At 38.2% G+C, this 21,661-nt stretch overlaps 1 protein-coding gene across 1 annotated transcript in view; it reads left to right on the forward strand.

The window, feature by feature from the left end:
* The first annotated feature begins 642 nt into the window (after positions 1-642).
* MARCHF11 (membrane associated ring-CH-type finger 11) overlaps positions 643-21,661 on the forward strand; it is a 30,235-nt gene continuing 9,216 nt past the window's right edge. Inside the window, exons 1-2 of the mRNA XM_014893082.2 lie at positions 643-912; positions 1,844-1,999. Coding sequence (XP_014748568.2) covers positions 643-912; positions 1,844-1,999 — 426 coding nt within the window. The remainder of the gene's footprint in view (positions 913-1,843; positions 2,000-21,661) is intronic.

Raw genomic sequence — 21,661 nt, forward strand, 5'->3', positions numbered from 1 at the left:
TATTCATTCGTTCGGCAACCTCCTGCAGCCCAACCCCAATAAAGGAGAAAGATCTGTGGGTGTCCCCTGAAGGGCCGCACCCCGTGGTTAAGGAGCCCCCTGAGCACTGGGCGCCGGGAGCAGGGCCAGGAGGTGGCCCCGAGGGAAGGAAAGGCAGTGCTCGGGGGCAGGGCAGGGGCTGCGGCCGCCGGGGTGCGGGGAAGACGGTGCTGAGGGAGGGCAGGAACGCCGGGCAGCGGGCGGGAGAGCGGGCAGGGATTTTTGTCCCAGAAAGGGGCAGGGGTTTCGCCCGGCTGGGCAGGCGCCGGGGCCCTGGCGGGGGCGGCGGCTTTCCCGGAGCGGCGCGGGGGCGGCGGTGGCGGTGCCCGGTGCCGGACCCGCGCCTCCCTCTCTCTCCCTCTCTCCCTCTTTCCCTCTCTCCGTCCCTCCCTCCGTCGCCCCGCGCGTGCCGCCCGCCCCGCCCCGCCCCGCCGCCCGCGGCCCCGCGCGCCGCTCCTCGCACAGCGCCGGGCCGTGAGGGAGCGGCCGCGCCGGGTCACCTTCGCGGCCGCCGGCAGCCCGGAGCCGCCCCCGCCGCCCCCTGCCCGCCGCCATCCGCCGCTTCGGGCCGTCCCCGCCCCGGGGGAGCGGGTGCCCCGGGGCATGAGCTGCGCCTCGGCGAGCGTCGTGCTGCCTGCTGGGGAGCCGCCGAGAGCCGCCGCCGCCCCGCTGGAGCTGCCGGCCGGAGCGGGGGAGGCGAGCGGGGACAGCCCCGAGGAGGGCGAGGGCCGGAGCGGCGGCTCGGAGAGCGGGGCCGCCGGCGGCGACAAGCCCGAGACGCGCTCGGTGTGCAGCAGCAGCGAGAGCGGCAGCGGCGGCCACGGCGGCGGGGCCGGCCCCATCTGCAAGATCTGCTTCCAGGGCCCCGAGCAGGTGAGGAGAGGCGCCGGGGGCGGGCGGCAGGCACTCCGCGCACCTTCGCACCCCCGCGCCGGGGCCGAGCCCTGTCCATGGTGCTGATCTCGGCGTCGCTCCCCGGCGGGAATCTCCCTCCCCGGCTGCCGCCGTGCCGGCTCGTTGTGGGGAACGCCTGGGGCGAACCTGAGCTGGCGCAGAGCTCTGGGAGAATTCAGGGATTTTGCCGTGTCTGGCTTGCACGCTGGGTGTCCTCTGGCGCTCGCGGTCCCTGGTTCACCTCTGAGGTACTCTACACAGTGCGAATTTCTCAGGTTTCTGTTGGACTTTAAAATGAGTGTTAGCTTACAGGTAATGCTGAGAAGACCTCCAAGTATCATCTCTGTCGTGACGTTACTGGGCATAATATCAGCAATAGATCTGTAACTAGCATTTTGTAGCTTGTCTTGGAGTTGGAAAGAAGAGAATAACCAATTTATATAATACAGAAACTACTGGGGGAAATGTTTAGTTACATTATTTAAGGTCCTGGCTACCTGGACAGCAGAGAGCTGTGCTCCAAGAGCAAGGTTCTCTTGGAGTCGTGACGTCACACTTTTTTTTCTGAGTGATGACTTCGAACAGCTACTGGAGAAATGTATCCAACCACTTCTGGTAGCTTTTGACGTATTTGAAAGGGCTAATAGTACCGTTGTTTAACGCATGGTAATATTTCAGTTGTTTTACACAGGTATGTGAACATGTGTACACAGCTTTCTGCCTTTTCTCAGTAGAAGCAGCTAGGTATTTTTAAGACAGTTACATTTTTGAGTATTTCATAGCCAAAAATACCTGCTTTTCCACATAGTGAAATTGGGTCGTTGTAACAGACCCCTTAATATTTTGGTGTTGAGTGTACATATATGTGAAAGGTTCCTTTAAAGTTGATGTTTCTGTATTGCCTTTCCAGGGTGAATTGTTAAACCCTTGCCGCTGCGATGGCTCAGTACGATACACGCATCAGCTTTGCCTTTTAAAGTGGATAAGTGAAAGAGGGTCATGGACCTGTGAACTCTGCTGTTACAGATACCATGTTATAGCCATTAAAATGAAAAAGCCTTGTCAGGTAATTTGTTCTTTTTAAAAAAAACTATGTATTTTCAGTCATTTTTTTAAAAACAAAATTATTCTTACTTCTACTTCCAAGGTTTTTGGAAAATACAGCAGAAGATCCTATATACCTCACCAGGTAGCACCCACTTGAAATTGGTTTTTAAGACCAGTTATATATTAAAATGTGTAGTGATTTGGTTCTGTTATGTTCTCCTAGTTTTTGGCTTGCTGTAGAAATGGTCTTTAGAGGTTGGTAAATTCTGTAAGTAGTTAAATCATGCTGAGACGTGACAGTAAACTGGAATCTCCCAGATTCACTTTCTAAACTTTACATGTCTTTATTTTTTGTTGAAGACTCACTCAAAGGTTGATTTTGTTCTTTCTTCAAGGGGTTAATTTTGTTCTTGGGGTCCAGAGGGGACAGGCAAAAGAAAGCTTCTGTTGTCCGTGTATTCAACTACTGTAAAAATGTAAAAAGGGGGTGACTTTTCAGTCTTGGCACAATTCAGAGCAGTAGAACACTCTTAAAGTTCTATCCACCAGTAGATGTTTCAAGAAGCTGAAGTGTGCAGTAACATTTTCCACACCTCTGTTTCAACAGCATCAGAACATGAAGTTAGAGCATTGTAGTGGTAGCATGTTCAGGAAGAGGCAGGGGGAGAAACTCAATGCTCCAGCAGATCTCTTAGGGAAGCCTTAATATCACTCTGCATATTAGAATTCTTTAGAGGCTTTAAATTCCATCTTGAAAATTGTATTTTATGACATCTGAGGAACACATTTAGTAAGATAATTGTATCTTTTTTTAGTTTTGATCCTAAGAGCTCAGAGATGATGGAGCTCTCAAAGGCCAGAGCACTTGGGTCATTTTTCTGTGCCTGTGTTTGATTGAAGTTTTATAGAAAAGACATGGTTGGATGGTAATGGCAGTTGTGTAAACGTGATAGGCATTCCTTAGATACAAAATACCTGGAGTATTTGCTTACAGCCGTTCAGATTAGGGGCAAGTACTTTCAGAGCCAGTGGACTTCAATTTTTTTCCTTTATAAATCCTCAAAGGAAAGGTTGTGGTAAATTTTCCTGGATAGAATCTTTATGATGTAAAAAAGTAAAGAATTTGTAAAACACCTCAGAAAATTAAGGTGGTAGATTCTGTTTCTACACAGACAGAATTTGGCACGTGGTTTAATCCTTTTGGCTTTTTTTATCCTTTTAAAAAGTCTTTATTTCTTGCATATCCACAGAATCTCATCCTTTTCCTAGCAAAGATTACAATAGCAATAGTTTACAATTATAGTATCTGAAAATCGTTGTTAGACACCAAAGATATGACACAGTTGCCTGCAAAGAGGCATCTAGTACTATTTGAGATGTCCTAAGATAGCCAAAATGTGTACACAGAATAGCAGATATGACAGAACTTATGAAGATGGAGGCCAAGTGGATATTAAATGACATCTGAAAAGTCATTAGATACCTATCTGTGAACAGCAGAATCAAACCCAAGTCTGAAGAACGACTATTCAGTTTCTGTGGAAAAGAGAAGCAAAGAAGAGTCAGTAGATGAGACGGTAGTCAGCAAAGTTTGGCAAAGCTTTCAAGGGAAGTAGAAAGAAACTGAAGAGACAAAAGTTAAATGTCATTCATTGCACTAGTTGTCACCTTATTTTTCTTTTTTTATTTGTTGGGGGGAGGAGGGAAAGAAACCAGATTCATGTTTCTTGTTCAATAGCTTAATACTTGATTTATTCTTAACCCTGTCTTTCATTTTTTAGGCAAGTCTGTCCTTTCTTTCTTGACAAAATAGCGTACAGAAAGATTTCATGAGTTGCAACTCAAATAATAAGTTAGACATACAATTCTAAGGTCAAATTCCTGACACCAAAAAGATCACCCATCTCTTTGAGGGAACACAGTAGTACCTTTCTCAGTCTCCTACACAGAATATTCCTCTTATAGTAACAGAATCTAAAAGGAAGTCTCAAATTGCAGTCATCTATGTAATTTTATAAGGGGAATTGGTTTTAAAATGCTCTAACTCCCTCCCCCATATTCTTGACTGTACTAGCATTGGCTGTTTTTAGCAGCTGTCTTGGCTTAAACTTTTGGACAGGTTCTGAGTCATTTTCTACACCACACAAAAGCTCGTTTTAAGGTAACTTTTTGGTTAGTTTTGGCAAAAAGCTAAGGGTGAGACCATTTCAATACAGAAGGAATTTAAAACATAATCAACTGAAGCAGTGAACTTACTTTAAAGTTCCCAAAAAAGCAGGACTTCTTGAATAAATTAGATACAATATTTAGACAAGAGTAGTTTACTACTCAACAACCAGTAGTCTGCCTCAGTCCATCTTCCCAGAATTGTCTCTATTTGTCAGCCTTTTACTTATTAGAACTTTGTAGGCCCTGTCATAGGAGAGAAAACTGGTGCTATTAACAAAAATAGCTTTTTTTCAGGTGAACCCAGATTTACACCAGGTCTATGCAAACCTGGTCTATTTACTCTCAGGTCTATGCAGATTTACAACAGCTCTTCAGGTTTGCTTTCACCTCATGTATTTAAGGAATGTAACAATGTGTAGAGACTTCAGAAAGAAGAGATTTTTCTATGTTTTCGTTCAGAACATTGGAATAGATGTGAATATTCCATTTAATATCTAAGATGTTCTGTGGTTTCTGTTGCTTCATGGAAGGCAAAGTCATCTCCAAGGGGTGCCTCTTCTGGGGCAGTACATTCAAGAAATAGAATATTTCTATTCTGACAGAAATTCTTCCAGTGTCAGTGTTCCAGTTCCAAATTCAGCAGCTACTACATAATTCACTTTTAAGAATCTAATCCCGGAAACACATAGATTTTATTATAGGAATAAACCTTAAACCATAAAAAAACTCCCAAATTAACCCATGGGCTAACAGTGGAAGATGAGCACACAAACAGGTTGATGACATTTGATATGAAGTATAACAGAGATTTGGAATTTTTCAGTCTCCTTCTTAGAATCATATCAGGAAGACATATTTAACCTTGCAGTAGTCCATTAATGAAAACACATGTTCATGTTGCTGGACTTGCTCCATTGTCAGGGTGGAATTCGATCCAATAATAGGCAGGACTATGTTAATAACTAGAAAATTCCCTTACTGCCCTTCAAACTATAATGAGGGGAGCTGGAACAAATACTGCTTTAGTCAGGGAGTTTTGGAAGGTTTTTTTGAAAATACTTAAAAAGGAGAGAGAAACTTCAAATATATGACTTGGAAATTAAACTAATTTCGAATTATATTTGAGATTAACAAAAAGAAAGAAAGTGAAAAAAGAAATATTTTCTATTCGTTTGTTAAGATTATAATTTGTACAGATTTCCTTCCTAAAGGAAATACATTCCTAAAAGAAATATAAACACATCGTTATATTTTTATTGGTGCTATCTAATTTTTAAGCTGTTAGGAGATTAGTTCACTAGACTTGCACTTAAGTAGGAATGTGTATTGAAGAATGTCAATGCTCTTGTAGATTCAGAAATAATGTTTAGAATCATGCAAAGGTTAAGAATATATACTTTGGTGCTAAAACCTGTCACTTCTATAAGTGAGCAGTAAAGATATTTAGAGAGTAGCTTTTTCTAGACTGTTAGTGTAGTCTGTCATAAAATAATGTTATTAGATATTTAATAAATCCTGTTCATTAAAACATTATATTCTGGTACTTTGGTGGAATGGACTTATTCCAAAAGTCTATGGATGTGCTAATTTAAAACTTAATTGTATGCTAATTCAACACCTTTTCTGATATCAGAAAAATTGCAAAATTTATTTTAAGAAGTAAATGCTTACTTGTAAGGTCTGATTTCTTAAAATAGAAAAAAAATTTAAGGTGCTACTTTTCAAAAGGTAAGGTTTCACTTTTTTTACACTAAATTTTGTTAATGTGTAATCCTCACTCATTTGAGAGAGCTCATTGGCATCAACTAGGTAAGCATGAGCAAAACTCGAACAGACTGCAGGTATGTGAATGTATGTTACATCAAAAAGTGAAAAAGTCAAATTCTTCAGGTACTTCGGTGTAAAGGCCAGTGTCAGGAAAAAATTGTGTAGTAAATGTTTAGTAAAAGTTTTTGCTAATGACTATGCTCAGCTGGATGACAGCATTAAATTCTTCTAGGCATAACTAAGAAGGGGAAACGGAAAAGGCTGAAATCTTCAATTATGTATTCTAAATTGCACAATGTACTAAGAACAATCTGTTAATGTCTCTTCCTGTACTGAAGATCCAGAAGGATACATTGTACTATTCCATATGTCAGTGGACAAAAAAGAAAAATGAGGATTTTTCCAATATTGGACAATTTACAAAGAAATTTGAACAAGAGATTAGGGACAAATCTGTGGTACACTGGCCCTGGTACCGAGACCCCTCGTACACTAGTCATTTCTAACTATAATTCGGTTTTTGGCTTCTCAAATGGGATGTGCTTTAAGAGACCTCTTGAAAAGAAAATAATGAAACTTCGCAGGCACCCTTTGAATACAAAAGCACTGTGCAAGGGCTGTTGGAAAATAAAATAGTTTGCTGAGATAGGTATCAAGAACTGAATTAATGAGATTCAATGCCTGAGTAGTCATTAGAAGGTAATTAATACGTCAATAAATGCCTGGAAGGACTTAAAAAATCAAATCAAGTCTTTTTAATTTCATGTGATGGAGAAGAGAGTCCATCATAGTGGAGAAAGAAGGCCAGTAATATGGTCAAAGTAATGGAATAAGAGGAATTGTACAAAAGCAGTTTTGTACTTGCTGAGAAAATTACTTTTGTCATTAGTTTAAAAGATGTGTTGCAGTAATTGAGACATAAGACAAAAGCGATGATGAGAAATTAATTTTTTATATATGAATGCTACATAAAAAGAACATGCAAGTTTTAGAAATATTGAGAATAGGAGTATCCAAAAATATATTTAAATTTAAGATAATTCCTGATAAATTTAAGATCATTCCAAGAGCTTGAGGAAGGCTGGGACATGAAAATCCTAGAGATTTTAATGAACCTAACTGAATGGTAAAATCTGTACAAAAAGTGGTAGAAGCAGACTAATGCTTTAGTTTTGACAGGACAAAGAAGTCTGAAACAGAAAACTAGATGTCAGGATGTCAGTCATCAGCATAGATTTAGTAGCTGTACATCTCATGCTCTTTTATTTTTTTTTTCCCATCAGCATCTGCTTTTGGCCATTTCTAGGGAGAATTTACTAGACCAGATAAACGTTTTAATCTGATACACTCACAGTCATCTCAGTGACTGCACTGGGTAGATGGTGATTATGATCAGTTCTTAGTAGCATGCTTAATGAGTTTAGAAACAAAAGGATAACAGAGCTGTTGGAGAGGGCAATTGAGGGTTTTTTTCTGTGGTGGGAAAGCCAAAATACATTTTCTGTCTATTTTCTGTTAAAGATCTGAGTGCAAATAAGAGACTGAAAAAGAGAATTGGGTAAGCAAGTGTCAGTGGTGCAGAGTATAGAGAATATAAAAGAGAGGATAGTACAAATTTCACCACCAACTTGAAAAACAGAAATGAAGAAAATGGAAAATCAAAGAGAAAATTCTGATGGGGTAATAAATTTCATCTTGTATTTTCTTTGTTTTCTTGTAATTAATGCATAGAGGGACTTGGAAATAAAAGGAGTACAGAATTGGCAAATAAAGGCAGCAAAATGGTGTGGAGGCAAAAGTCAGTTTAGCTTGAGAAAAACATTAGGTTGGGCATTCAGATGAGAGAGCACATTTTCACAGAGCAAGTGGGCAGGCTGCTGATGCACTGCTAGCATGGTAGGAGCTGAATATTTGTCTGTTAGCATACAGAGCTGAAGGAGTGTAAAGTGAACATTACAATGGAAGGGAGGAACAAAGCTTTAGAAACTTTCGAAAAATTGATAAAATTGATAAATAATGACAGGTGGGAGAGAAGAAGGGATGGAAGAGTATCATAAATACCAATAATCTGAAAGTCATGAAATAATGAAGAATAGTAGGTGAACAAACTATCATCACAGTGAGAACTGGGTAGGGATAGAGAAGAACTAATAACAAAAGACTAGATATTGACTACAAATACTGAAGCATATTTGTAAGTTATGAGAAGAAATTAAATTCATCTTAAGAAGTCAGAGCAGACATCAAAGGGGAGCTGAAGCCATCAGGAAGGAATATGGGGGTTTACAGAGAAAGTCAAAGAGTTTAGCAGTTCTGTCAGACTTCTGAGTATATCCTAAGGTAATCAAATAGAATAAAAAACTTAATAAACAGAGCATACTTGAAAAAAGGAATAGTATTAAAAGTATGTGGGTGTGTGCCCCTCATTTGTTACTCTTATTTTCTGTAGCTTCTTAAAAAATAAATAGCTTTCTGTTTTTATTTTGTGAGATGTGTGGATTGTGCTCAAGGCAATTTGACTGCTAGAATAGTGTGAAAAAACAGTGCAATGTAAACTGTGAATGATACTTGGAAATTATTTTTTAATTACAAGTGTCATCCTGATCTAGTGATAAGACATATAGTATAGTTTTAAAGAGTGGCATAATCTCGGTATATTAAATTTTTATGGGGCAGAATGACATCCATAAGATACAGTGCCAGCCTATTTTTTAGAGGAAATATATCAAATTACAATTATTGTTGGAAATATAAGCATAAATTACACATTTGGAACAGACTTCATTATAAAAAATCCAAAAGTAGAAAAGGGTGTGAATAGGAATCAAGATTGCTACATATACATATGTGCTGCCATTTGAAATGCTAAGAATAACAATGCAAGGCTTAAGATATAGTGTCAGACCTTTGTTCAGGAACCTTTGTGTTACTGGTTTTTTGTCATTGTGTGTTTTCCCAAAGGCTTGGTCTGCTAGAAATTTGTTTAGGGATGAAAGATTTCTGAGTTTTCACAATACAAATGTTTGTCTTTTTGTCAAAAATCCTGATTATTCAAGTTTTTAATTCCTATTAACAGAGATTAGTGGAAAAATACTGAAACAAAGAAGTGGTTGTTTCAGCAGTTTTCTTCTATTTCTTAATATGAAAAATTGTTAATACATGATGGTGTACTGCTTTCATACCATGTCTGTGATTCTTTACCTTATGCAGTTTAGCAGTGCAAGTAGCCTGCTTTGAGCACCACGTACTGTCAATACATCCTGACTTCTCTACCAGTCTGTGTTAACTTTGAAGTGTCCTGTAGTTTTATCCACAACTGAAATTTGCCAAAGAAAGTTTCATTAAATTAATTTTGAAATTTACTTTTAATATTTCATGGTTTTGAATGTTGGTGCATTCTCACTGAAGTCTTCAGCACTTCATCCCAATGACTGGCAGTCATGCTAACTTACTTCTTTCTCAATTTGCTGTATTGGGGAGACATTTTTTGCAGCTATTGCACTTGTATTTTGAAATTTTTTGTCCCGTGCGTAGATTCAAATTGAATGTTTGGCTTTCACTCTGGAGATTCTTTATTATTGCTTCAGCAGTGTGCTCAGAGAATAGCCCCTGCCTGCTTTTGTACCTACAGTGCAACAGTGAAGGAACACTTCAACCTCAGTTCTTTGAAATACTTGTCTGAGTCAGAGCACCCTTATTGTGCATTTTGCTTGCATGACTCTTTTGCCATGGGGTTCTTTGCTTCTTGTTTTAATTAATTTCAACTTCCCTTTTTATTTACTTTTGTTTCTTAATTTATTTTTCTTCTCCTCCTTTTGTTTACGTTACAGTGAAACTCATGGAGAATGAGTATTCTCATTCTTGGCCACATGCTGTTTCCTTACCCTCTACTCTATTTGTATGTATGTGCCTCATTTTTGTGTTTTTCTGGCAGCATATTCCCTCCAGGGCAGCATTAAACTTTGCCAGTTCTGTGATGAGCATATTCCCAGTACAGGAATATACCATACAAACCACATTAGTGGATGGGGCCTATTTCCTAAGCTAAGGCTCATTTTTTAAATATTTTATGGCCAACGAAAAGATATAATAAAGTAATTCCTTACTAGTTTCACAAAGTCATGAACCTTGCCATCAACATGAAATGCTAGCTAGCCTTATGTGTATTTAACTACTCTCCTAACACTAGAAGCATATTCTTCCAAGCACTGCCCGGATTTTGGAAAAAGCAAATTCCATAAAACTGCCAGCTGGGAAATCATTGCTGAAGAAAATTAGAGTAAATTTCAGTGTGTCTTCTCTTCTTTCATGGTAAGGAGGCTCCCTCTGCTCCATAGGCAAGAACAGAGAGACAGAGAGTCTACATCTTAATGGAACCCTTTATGTATCTCTCATTGCTTTATCTGAGAAATCTGTGATTTACATTCTACTAAAGCTCGTGGTTACTCCCAGCATAGTATGTTCCTCCTTGAATGACTACAGTCCACATCTGCTTCAGGGCAGCTCTTTCATAGGAGGAGTGCAATATGACAAATTTTACTTGAAGGACTGGATGTAACAGCTCCCTGAGTCACATCACAAGACAAATAGAATATGGTACACTTACACTTTTAGCCTTTTCCTGTACCTGCAGCACTGTTCCTCCACGTAGCCACTGTCTTTAGTGATCACAAGAATCACTGTAACCTCAAATAATTCGATGTCACCTTCCAAAAAGGACACTTTGATGGTATTTGAATGTACAAACTGACTTTAAATCCTCCTGAGACTTATTAAAGAGGGTCACTTCCTTCCACCCACCATTTACAGAGTACTGCACTATTATCTCATTGCCTTCTGGATGCTTGCACCAAATAGAAATTTGATTAATAATGGATGATTTTCTGATATCTGTCAGACTTACGGAAAAGATCTTCATATCCTCCACTACTCAGTATAAACAGAGGGACCTTCAAATACATCTTTTAGAAATGCATTCATGGGTGCATCATCAGTCTCTACAACAACCTGAAAGGAAGTTGTAGTGAGGTGGCTTTGGCCTCTGCTCCCAAGTGAAGAGCAAGCAATAGGACAAGAGGAAATGGCTTCAAGTTGTGCCTGGGGAGGTTTTGATTGGAGATTAGCAAAAATTGCCTCATTGTGAGGGTGGTCAGGCATTGAAACAGGCTGCCCAGGGAAGAGGTGAAATCACCATGTCTGGAAACATTCAAAAGGCGTGTGGATGTGGCAGTTAGGAATATGGTTTAGTGCTGAATGGAATTATGCTAGGTCAATGGTTGGACTTGATGATCTTAGACATCTTTAGCAACCTGAAAATTCTATGATCCTATAACCCCTGGGATTTCAAAATTCTCTACTTTAGCCTGGCTGTCATTTCTATAGCTTTGGTAAAAATCTAGAAAATATGTGAAATTGCTGGTTGATCTACAGATATGTGCCTACTTCAGAGTTTCTCCTCCTAGAATTGATGCCGTGTATTTGACTGTGTTCAGAAGTTTGTGGAAAATCTATTCTGCATTCAGTGGGAGGAGCTTACGGCTGTTGGAATTTTAAAAGCTTGTCTTTCCCCTGGGCTTTTCCCTTCTACTTTTGTAGATGTCACTGATACAATTGCTGTGAACCTAGCCCAGCAACTAAACCTACAAAAGCTAAGGACTTCCATTTTCTAGTCTAGATTGTTTTAGAATAGAAAGCAGTTTCAGTAGTTTGAGTACTCTCAGATGTCTTGGTAGTCAACATTTGACACTTGTGAGTCTTTATCTTCATTGTACAACTCTCATGCATCAGATCCTCAAGATAACCTTCAAAATTCTTCCTTCCTTGTTTGGGTTCAGAGATACAGGCTTCCAAACTGTTTACTTAAAAATCATCTGGAATTTCTGCAGTGCTATATCCTACAATCCCGCATTAGTGTATCAGAAGTGTGGGTACGAAGCCATGTCTTTGTCACAGTGTCACTCTCTCTGTTTTCATCACCATTTCTCTGGGCAACCTGTTCCAGTGTCTCACCACTTTCACTGCAAAGAATTTTTTCCTAATATCTAAACTAAACCTACTCTCTTTTAATTTAAAGTTGCTAAACCTCATCCTATTACAATAAAGTAAAAATAATTATCCCCAATAAAGGCTCCCTCTCTGTCTTTCCTGTTGTCCCTCTTGTAGGGGAAGAGAGCTTTGTAGAGTATGTTTTATGATAAGAAAAAGAAAATTACTTTAGAGAACTAACGTTTATTTACAAACTCAAATTCATGCACGAATTTGCATGCCCCCAAAGGGACAGTTAGTTTGCATATCTCATGTTTATTTTCATTACCAAAGGAAAAGCATGTTCAGAAAACTTCTGTATGTGCTGGAAGACATCAGTCCAACTATGCAGACTGTCTGTGGCCATCAGCATCTCTTCGTAGTCAGTATTCTGTATTCTGTAATTCAGAGTTGCATTCTGGATAAGTTACTAAGTCAGCCAGGCCTGACTAGGGAAACTTACCTGAAGAAGAGTATTAGGTCCTCTCTTTACCAGATGTCTGAGCCACTTACCTTTTGAATGCTTTGAGCCACAAGATCTTACACTACCTATTTCACAGCCCTGAGACATGTTCCATTAACTCTGTCTGCAGTCACCAGTCTAAGATGCTCTGCACTTTCTCAGTTCACAGGCTTGATGTTTCCCAGAGTCTTATGAGTAAGTGAGAATTCAATCTAAGATGGAGAAACCTTCCCTGCTTTTTCATTAGACATCATCTGTGTAAGGATGAGTTGCCCACAAAGTCTAGATATCAAGAAATTTTTGTCTGACTACAGTGGCAGAACCAGGGCCTATTGAAGATCTACTTCCCTCTTTCTATCCATTCAGAGAGGTGAAAAAGAATCACATGATCATAGAATGGTTTGAGTTGGAAGGGATCTTAAAGACCTTGTAGTTCCAATCCCCCCTGCCATGGGCAGGGATGCCACTCCATAGATCAGGTTGCTTAGGACCCCATCTAACCTGGCCTTCAACCTGTTGCAGTGCTTCACCATCCTCTGAATAAAGAATTTCTTCATAATTTCTTTCATTTTTTTCAAGTGGATAGAAAGTTGTTTCAGGGCTTATATCCTGCAGGACCAATAAGGTGTTTTTCTAAGTGTCCTAAACTAGTTTAATCAGAGCTTAAGTGTTACTGTTAATATTGGAAAGGTATCCAAAAACAGTGCTGACTGTAAGGCAGAACAATCTTATGAACTCCTATTCTGAAAATAAGCCAAATAGCTCCATCATATGTAATTAGTGAATGTAAACAGGAGACTGTTGTCTAGAAACAACAAAATGTGACTGTGTTTATGGTCATAAACTTAAAAAGTGACAATTGCAGATCAGTAAGTGGTTCTTCCATAAGTGTGTTTTCCATATGAATAGCATTTACTTATCTTTCATTCTTTTTGGTGCTTTTGGTATTTGAGAGAAACTGATGGTATTTTTATTTTATGCCTGTCTTTGTAGTGCAAGAGATGGTACATAGGTTATGTGTAAGTCATATAAGGACCTTTAAGCCAAGAACAATTTATAGTTTGGGAATTTTCAAACACAGTGATATGAATGGATATTACAGTTTTTGATATTGCAATCATTGCTTCTTGCAGCACTAGGATTGCTGATGCACAGTGTAACAAATCAGACGGCTGGAAATTTTCAAAAGCATTTTCTGCAATTTAATTTAATTATGCCAAGGGATTTCAGACATATTCATGATATTGGTTAGAGAGAAATAGAGAGTTTCTGGTATAGTGTATACTATAAAGGCAGATATCTTTTACAGATAGAGTTATAGTATTAGATGATACGTTGTATCTAAGTTGACACTCTCTGTAATTAAGCACTACAACTTATATGTTTTTATAAAAACAGAATCTTATAAGTAAGTGAATGATCAAAACCATGGCTACCCAAACTATTAGAAAAAATTTAGTACTGATTAAAACAACAGCACCTATTAGTGTGCAGTTGTGATTATTTAGCAGTACCTGAAAAAACTAATGCAATTGACTGTTAAAATTTTGCTGTTTAATATATATTTAAATGACAACTTAGTGATAAAATATTTATTATGAATAATTTTAACATGAATACATTATACTAATTCTTATAAATGTATTATGTCTTTTTACAGTCTTCTAATTATTATTGTTTTATATATCATATAATGTGTGATATATAAAACAATTAATAAATTACTTAATACTTCCAATAGGCCAAATTTTCAAGCAGTGTATTATTAGCCATATTCATTTGTACAGTCTAAAATTTTATAATTATGACTAACTTCTCTTTAAGTGAAAATTTGTTGCTAATTTTATTAACTACAAAATCAATCTAATTGATTTATTAATCTAAGAAATTACATTCAAATTGACTTATAAAGCAGACTCTGCCAGATTTCATGCAACCCAGAACCCAGGATTGTCTTCTTCATGATTGCATGCCAGCATATAATAGCTTGGTATTCTTACCATCCTGCCTTCTAACCTTCGTCCAAGATACATATTATTTTACTTCAGGGTTAGACAAGGCTACAACCCAAATTCAGGATATGTTTCTTGAGTCTTTTTGTTGCCCTTAAAATCTGAAGTACTCTCTGTTTCACATCGTACAAAGAAACACATGAAATCAAGATTGCTTCTTCTCTCATGAGCATGAAAATTGTTAATACCTCCTTCATATCACTCATTTATGATCTTGCTGATGTTTACTTCCTCGGTGCAATTATAATGAATGTTTTTTCTCTCAGTGTTCTTCCAGGAATGTGGACCTGACTGTAACAGGACAGTCTATGTCTGAGCTAAGCTTTCAGCTTAATTTTGCAGATCACAGATCATCTTTACGTTGCAGAGATTGCAACAACCATGGCAGGCTTTAATTTCCTCCAGTCATTAATATTTAATTTTCAGATAATGCTATCAAAGGTACAGTAGGTTGTAATGAAATTCAATATTTCCATTACAGCTGCAACAGAAATTGAACAGTTCCTACTTTTCAGTAGGAACACTATTTATTCACATAGAATGGTAATTTAATTTTCACCAAATATACACATCCAGGGACTGTGCAAAATACCAATGAGCTAAGCCACTAAGCTAAACTTAGTTAGAATATCACAGGAGTTAAAAGTTAGCTTGAGAATAATTTACTTAACCGTACATGTTTCTCATTTCCTCCAGGAACCCTCCTAGACTGTCTCCTCTTTGCTGTATTATATCAGCAGATATCGGTTCTTGTTTGTTGAAGTCCCCCATGAGAACAAGGGCTAGCAAGCATGAGACTTCTCCCAGCTTCCTACAGAATACTTCATCTGTATCTTCATCTTCCTTGGATAGCCTGTAACAAACTCCTACCAGGATGTCTGCCTTGTCACCCTTTCCCCTGAATCTTTACCCATAAACATACAACTCTATTGGCACCATCATTAAGTTCTAGACAATCATAACACTCCTAATGTTCAGGGCTACCTTGCCAGCTCTCCTTCCTTGCCTTTCCCTTCTGAAGATTTTGCAGCAATCCATTGCAGCACCCCCGTTGTGCAAATCATCCCACCATGTTTCCATGATGCTACAGTTTTCCTGCTGCAATGGCTTCCAGCTCCTCCTGTTTGTTGCCCATGCCATGTACATTGGTGTGGATGCACTTCAGCTGGGCTATTGATCCCAGTACTTTTTTGGGGGAGAGAAGCCCTAATTCTTCCATGACCATTCTCAGGTGTTTCTGTGCCACTGTATCAATAACTTATGCCATTGCTGACACACAGATCTTCAGCCCTCCTCTACTGAGATGGCAGACCAAAGGACTTTCGTAGCAATGCCCCTCTAACACTGGTATGCTACCCCTTGGCTGATCTCTAGCAAGCATGGCTTTATCCCTTTTCCCTTCAAGTTTAGTTTAAAGCTCCTTCAGTGAGCCCTGCCAACTCCTGTGCAAAGATCCTTTTCCTGCTTTGCAACTGGTGCACCCTGTCTGTCACCAGCAGGCTCAATATCATGTAAATTGACCCATGATTAAAAAAACCAAAATTCTACAGGGAGGGAGTTGCAGAGATTTGCCTGCCATGCTCGGCAGGAACTTGTCACCATTGCCCCCTGTCATTTAGGTCACTGCATTCTGATGGACAGAGGATAGGGAATTCTCCATACATGCATACATGCATACATGCATTCTGTCTGTCCCAGGGAAGGCAGTTGAACTCTTTCTTTACTCTGATATTCCTCGGCCTGCTTGCGTGCTCCTGGAGCTCTGTCAGTACTCGGAGAAGCTCCCATGCCCAGGCACACCTCCCAAAGGGATGGTCACTGCTGCTGGCCCCTACTGGCACAAGAGCAGGGCACACTCTGCAGCCTGGCACCAGCGTATTCCCACTGGAGCTCTGCCTGGGCAGCTGCCTCAGCTGGTCACACAGTCTTGCCTAAATCCTTCCATTTATTGGCCATCAGCAAAAAAAAGATATTGATAATTTTTCAGGGAAAGAATAGTGTAAGACTATTGTGCTTGACATCACAGCTCTGCTTGTGGTCTCAGATCCCAATTCTAATATAATTTAAAAAATAAGATAAACGGTTGAACTGTTCTGCTTAGTAAGTAGTAAGACTTTGAGAGGTGAACGTAATAGAATGTGAAGATTTTGTACATTGACTAGGATGTCCAGGCTTCTGGACAGCCAGAAATCCAAGACGTACGCAGTGTAGTGTAGATGTTCAATCAGTTGTGTATATGCAGTAAGTTAACACTTCCAGGAACTGTCAATAAATTGCTTGAGTGGTGCACAGATGGACAGGATCTGCACAGTAAATGTTATGTTTTCAGAATGTCCCAAGTAAAATACTGGTGCAGCCTTCCAAGCTGATGGAGAAATTATGTACATCCCAAACTATCAGTATTGATGAGCTCTCTGCCAGATGAAAAGATAATGGGCATTATGACTCCAGGCACTCTATGTTAATAATGTATCAAAATAGGCAGCCATTAATGGTGCGCTGCAATTTTTGTGACATTGATTCTATCAAGAAAAAGTCATAAAAATAGAAGCCTATAGCTAAAAATGACATTTCTAATGTCTCTGTGTGTGTGTGTGTACTCAAAACTACGCATTTTCTGTCCAGCCTGATCAGTAAGTTAACTATCATTGTATACTGAATCATGTAGTCAGCATGTTCTTACTGCAAAACTTTTTAGAACTCCTAATTATCTAATCACATAGACTACCAACAAGATAAAGCAAGGAACAGCTGTTTAAAAAGTGACTTGTTGGACTTAAATCCGTGTGTTCTTTTTCTTCTTTATGACTTTTATACATATGTACGCAAATTGCAAGTCCTATAATGGATAATGAATGACAGTAGGAAAGAACTTTTCCTTGTGAGAACTGGTTCTAGCAATTAGAGCAATCTAACAAAAGGTTTTTGAGGTTGTATATCTGTAGTCGTGGAAAGGGGTTTTAACCCTTTAAGTGCGGTGGAAATAAGACGCACAGCTACATGGTCGTTTTTCATGACAGGAAGAAAGAGACCAGTTTATTCAGAAATACATTTGGTTTTATAGCATGATTTGCAATTTCAAGAGTAGAGAAAAGATGTCTGGTTTAGAGAGAAGACACTTTATTTCTAGGGCCTGGTTACGTACTACAACAGGTTTTTATCTTGTTATTAATTCCTTTTTATTTTGACCAAATTATCACCCCGGGAGAAATTCTCCCTAGCCTTGAGCTGGACCAGCTTATTGGCTGGGAATAGAGCTGAAAAGCTCCAGCCTGGAATATTTTTCAGGCTGTAATTTTCTTACTTTCTCAATATGTGTCTCACATATACCTGGTATGTCTTCAGGTTAATCATGTTATGTTACAATAGGTCACAGCCAGGCATTATTGTTACTGTTATGTAAAATATTCATTCCAGAACAAGTGAAGGAATTGAGAGGTTTCAGTCAGCAGTGCCCATAATAAACTGTGTTTCTGAGAGAACAGAGTGGGGACCAGCTCTTTGTCTTAAGGAATTTTGTTGGATTATAAATTGGTACAGTTGAAGCTGATACACATTTGGCTGGCCATTAGGAAATTTCATATGTTCTTTATTGACGATGTAGGAAAACCTATAGTTTCTGTGCAGACATTTTTAATGGAAAGTATTCTAAGTACAAGCACAGTCTCAGTACTTTTTAGATCACTTTTCTGCCATATATTATACAATAATCAATGGACTTTTACAAGGCATTATTAAAACAAAGCCAAGTTAATATTGATTTATCTCAAAGATGACAGACCTTTGAATATTTTATCCATCTTTATGCGAGTAAGGACATGCACATAACTGTATTAACTTTATTCTTTAACAATTAGTCCATCAAAGCAAAAATATGTTTCCTTCAACTTCTGAAAGTCTCAATCTCAAATATAAGTTTTCACATTTCCTTATATTTGTATTTTTGTTTGACAGAAACATTAGAAGGAAAGAAGAGCAATGTTTCTGGGGTCAGAATTTGAACTTTAGAGTACCATTAATGTAGTATACTCCCAAATTATTTATCAGGGGAAGACTAGTGGTAAATAAAAGTTTAAAAGAACCAAACATAATGAAGTGTCAGTAGAAGTGTCAGTAGAAGTAGAAGTCTAGAGTTTTCAAGGGCAGATAGTATTTCATTACAATCAGCAGCATTAATTATATTTTGTTTAAAAACACCATTTTCAAAGGAAGTTTTTGCCATCATTGTAAATTAAAATAAAATGCATTTTTTTTCATGGGCAACTGAGATGGTATGGTACATAATAACAGTACAGATATGATGGGAAGTAATATGAAATGGGATTTTATGTCATAGAAATTTAAATGAGGTTTTAAAAATTATTATATCTGAAATCTACAGTATTATTATAGTTATCTAGATACAAAATATTTCACATTTTCTTTCCATTTCTAGTTATTGAGCAAAAATTACAATCTTTCTCATAATATTTATTTTTTAGGGTCATGTACTTGACAGAAGCTGACACTAAAATCCTGTCTAGATCTTTTCTAACTTAAAAATACTTAACTAAAATAACTGTTACTGATTGTGGAATGTATAGTCAGCAAATAGCAAAAACAAATTAGAAAGTCATAATATTATTTATAATTATGAGCAATTAAGATTTTTGAGGCAAGTTATATGAAGAAAATGAGAAAAACACTAGTGGAAATAATGGATTTAAATCATGACACACTAATAATGTGATCATTCCATTTACAATGTTAAATAATTCAATCTGTTATATTCTGAATGCAATTTCTCAATGTTAACTATCATTGAATTATTTTTACTATGTTATTTTCGTGACCTCATAAGCCATTAAGTAAGCCATTAATTTGAAATTAAAAGGTCAAGTGATTATAATATAATAGTGAATACAATAAGGAAAATAACTGTGAGAAATCAAAGAAAGTTTAACTGACTTTTGATGCTGTAAGAAGAATCTAACTCTTAGAAAGAGCTTTCTTTTCCTGGGTTTCTTTCAGTTGTATTCTCACACATGCTAGCCATGCTGTGAGTGAGATGTCAGGCACAAGCAAATGGTGTGCCCACAACTCCAAATCCTCTTCACAAGCCTTGTTATGAAATGCAAAGCAACCAAACAATACAGTCCTGTGCAGTTCATCTCATTGTCTAATGACTAATGCTGGCCATGTTTGAACAAAGGACTGAACATTCCAAGCCTATCCACATGTGAATAACATCTTAACGACAATACCACCTTCATTATGTAAAAAATATATTTATCCCAGCAACATCTGCTCACTTTTTTATAATTTGTACCCAAACTCAGTCAAATTTATGGGAAAAAAAATCAAGACACCCATTTCCCAAGAGGCAATCTCAGACTGTTACAAATGAAAACATATTGGAGAGGGGCAAGGAGGAGGAAATTTCATTTGGGGTGAGTTAACCATCAGGAACATCCACAGTCTTCTTTCCATTAGCACTAAGGACCAACATAGACAGAAGATGAGGTCCCCAAACTCATCACGTGTTACAGCTGAACACCAATCCATCCCACCCCATCATTCCTAGGGTGCTGGATTCCTATGGCAGGCTACCAACCACAAGGAGGCATGTTAGCAGTTTCACATAAATTTTCAAGGCCACTAAAATGTCTTCAGTCTTACACATACAGTCCTTCCTCACCCATCTGCTATGGAATATCATCAATTAACTTACATATTACAGTAATAGGGAGGAAAATTTCCTAAAATGTTTGTATTTCTTGATTATTGCTGGCCTTCATACTGAAGAAGGTGGAGGACTAAAATTTCTTCTGTAGAACAAAAACAGTGAAAGCAACAAAGGTTAAAGTAGTTGGGTAATAGAAGAAAATATCCAACCCTATTTTGGGTCCTTGGTTTTTTATTATTTTGATGGGGTCTTTGATTTGTTGGTTTGGGGGCTTTTTTTGGAACTCTTCTTTGATTTTTAAAGGCAGAAGAGTTAGGAACAGCAATCTCTGGAATGCTTGTGCTTTTTCTCAGTTATTGTAGTAATTTGCTAGTGTGCTAATATGCTGAATCTTTGGAATTACTGACTTCATTGAGGCTGAGAGATTCAATTGCTTGCATTCTTGATAAATTGGGAGAAGAGCAAAATAATGAGAATATATTCTTTAGAAGAGGCTAGGAAGAGGTGAGGATCATATCTATGTTTCTTAGAACTTTTCAAGGTCAAGTTTTTCTAGAAATAAAGAATTAGGAAAATCCAACAAAAAGTCCTCACGAAATGGGTGGTAGGAGTGGTTGACACTGAGGAAGAGACACTGGTTTTCAGGCAGCACCAGAATAGGGGATAAGCTTTGTATCTAGACTGCATGCTACATTATTTATCCCAAATGTTTGGATTGCTTTTCCTTTTGTTCATCACTCTCTTTGCAGACTAACTATGAGCAATCTAAGTTTAAATAAATGAAAAAAAATCAAAATAAACTGAAGTGAGTTTAGGAACTTCTGAAATTGCACTGTGACAGATCTGCTGTTTATTTCATTTATATAAGTCTTTTCGATTTATTGCCAGCTTCTGTGAATTTGGCAGTGTAATATTTTGTGACAATTAAAGTTTTACTTCATGTAAATGGATTTTGATTTCAGGCATCCCAAAGAAATTTAATACAGGTCTGTCTAACACTGATAAAGAAAGAAGATAGACAAAAATAACCAACAGCATTTTTGACAGTTTTCTGCCAAGTCACACTGTGTAGCTTCAGCTAAGAAATGAAAAATAATTTTGCTTAACATTACCCTATGGAGTCTAAAGAGTGTTTAATGAATTTCAGTCCTGAACTTCCAATCCTGTATACTGAGTCATGAAAAGCTCATACCATTCTGTCATGCAACACTTGTTAATGACCTTCTTTGACTTTTATAAAATACTTAAGAAACAAAATGAAATACTATCCTTTTATAATGAACTCATGAAATGCATACTAGCTTTTTCATGGAACTTGAGGATTTGGAATGGGGCTATTCTTACTAAAAACTATTTTTATGGTAAAACAACTATGGATATTCAAAACAGACAATTTACAAATTGTTATACATCTATCTTTTTGTACTGTTATATTCAGAAGGTTGCAAGAAGAGAAGGAATTATGCACCAATTGTGCATATTAGGCTACAGCAAAAAAGTTAATAGGAAAAGCTGAAAGAAGGGGACAGAGGGCCCATTGCTCACCCAAGCTCTTCACGGTGGTACTTGATGGGAGGAAGA

The sequence above is a fragment of the Sturnus vulgaris genome, chromosome 1 (genome assembly GCF_052056855.1).
Source record: "Sturnus vulgaris isolate bStuVul1 chromosome 1, bStuVul1.hap1, whole genome shotgun sequence".
NCBI classification, from domain to species: domain Eukaryota; kingdom Metazoa; phylum Chordata; class Aves; order Passeriformes; family Sturnidae; genus Sturnus; species Sturnus vulgaris.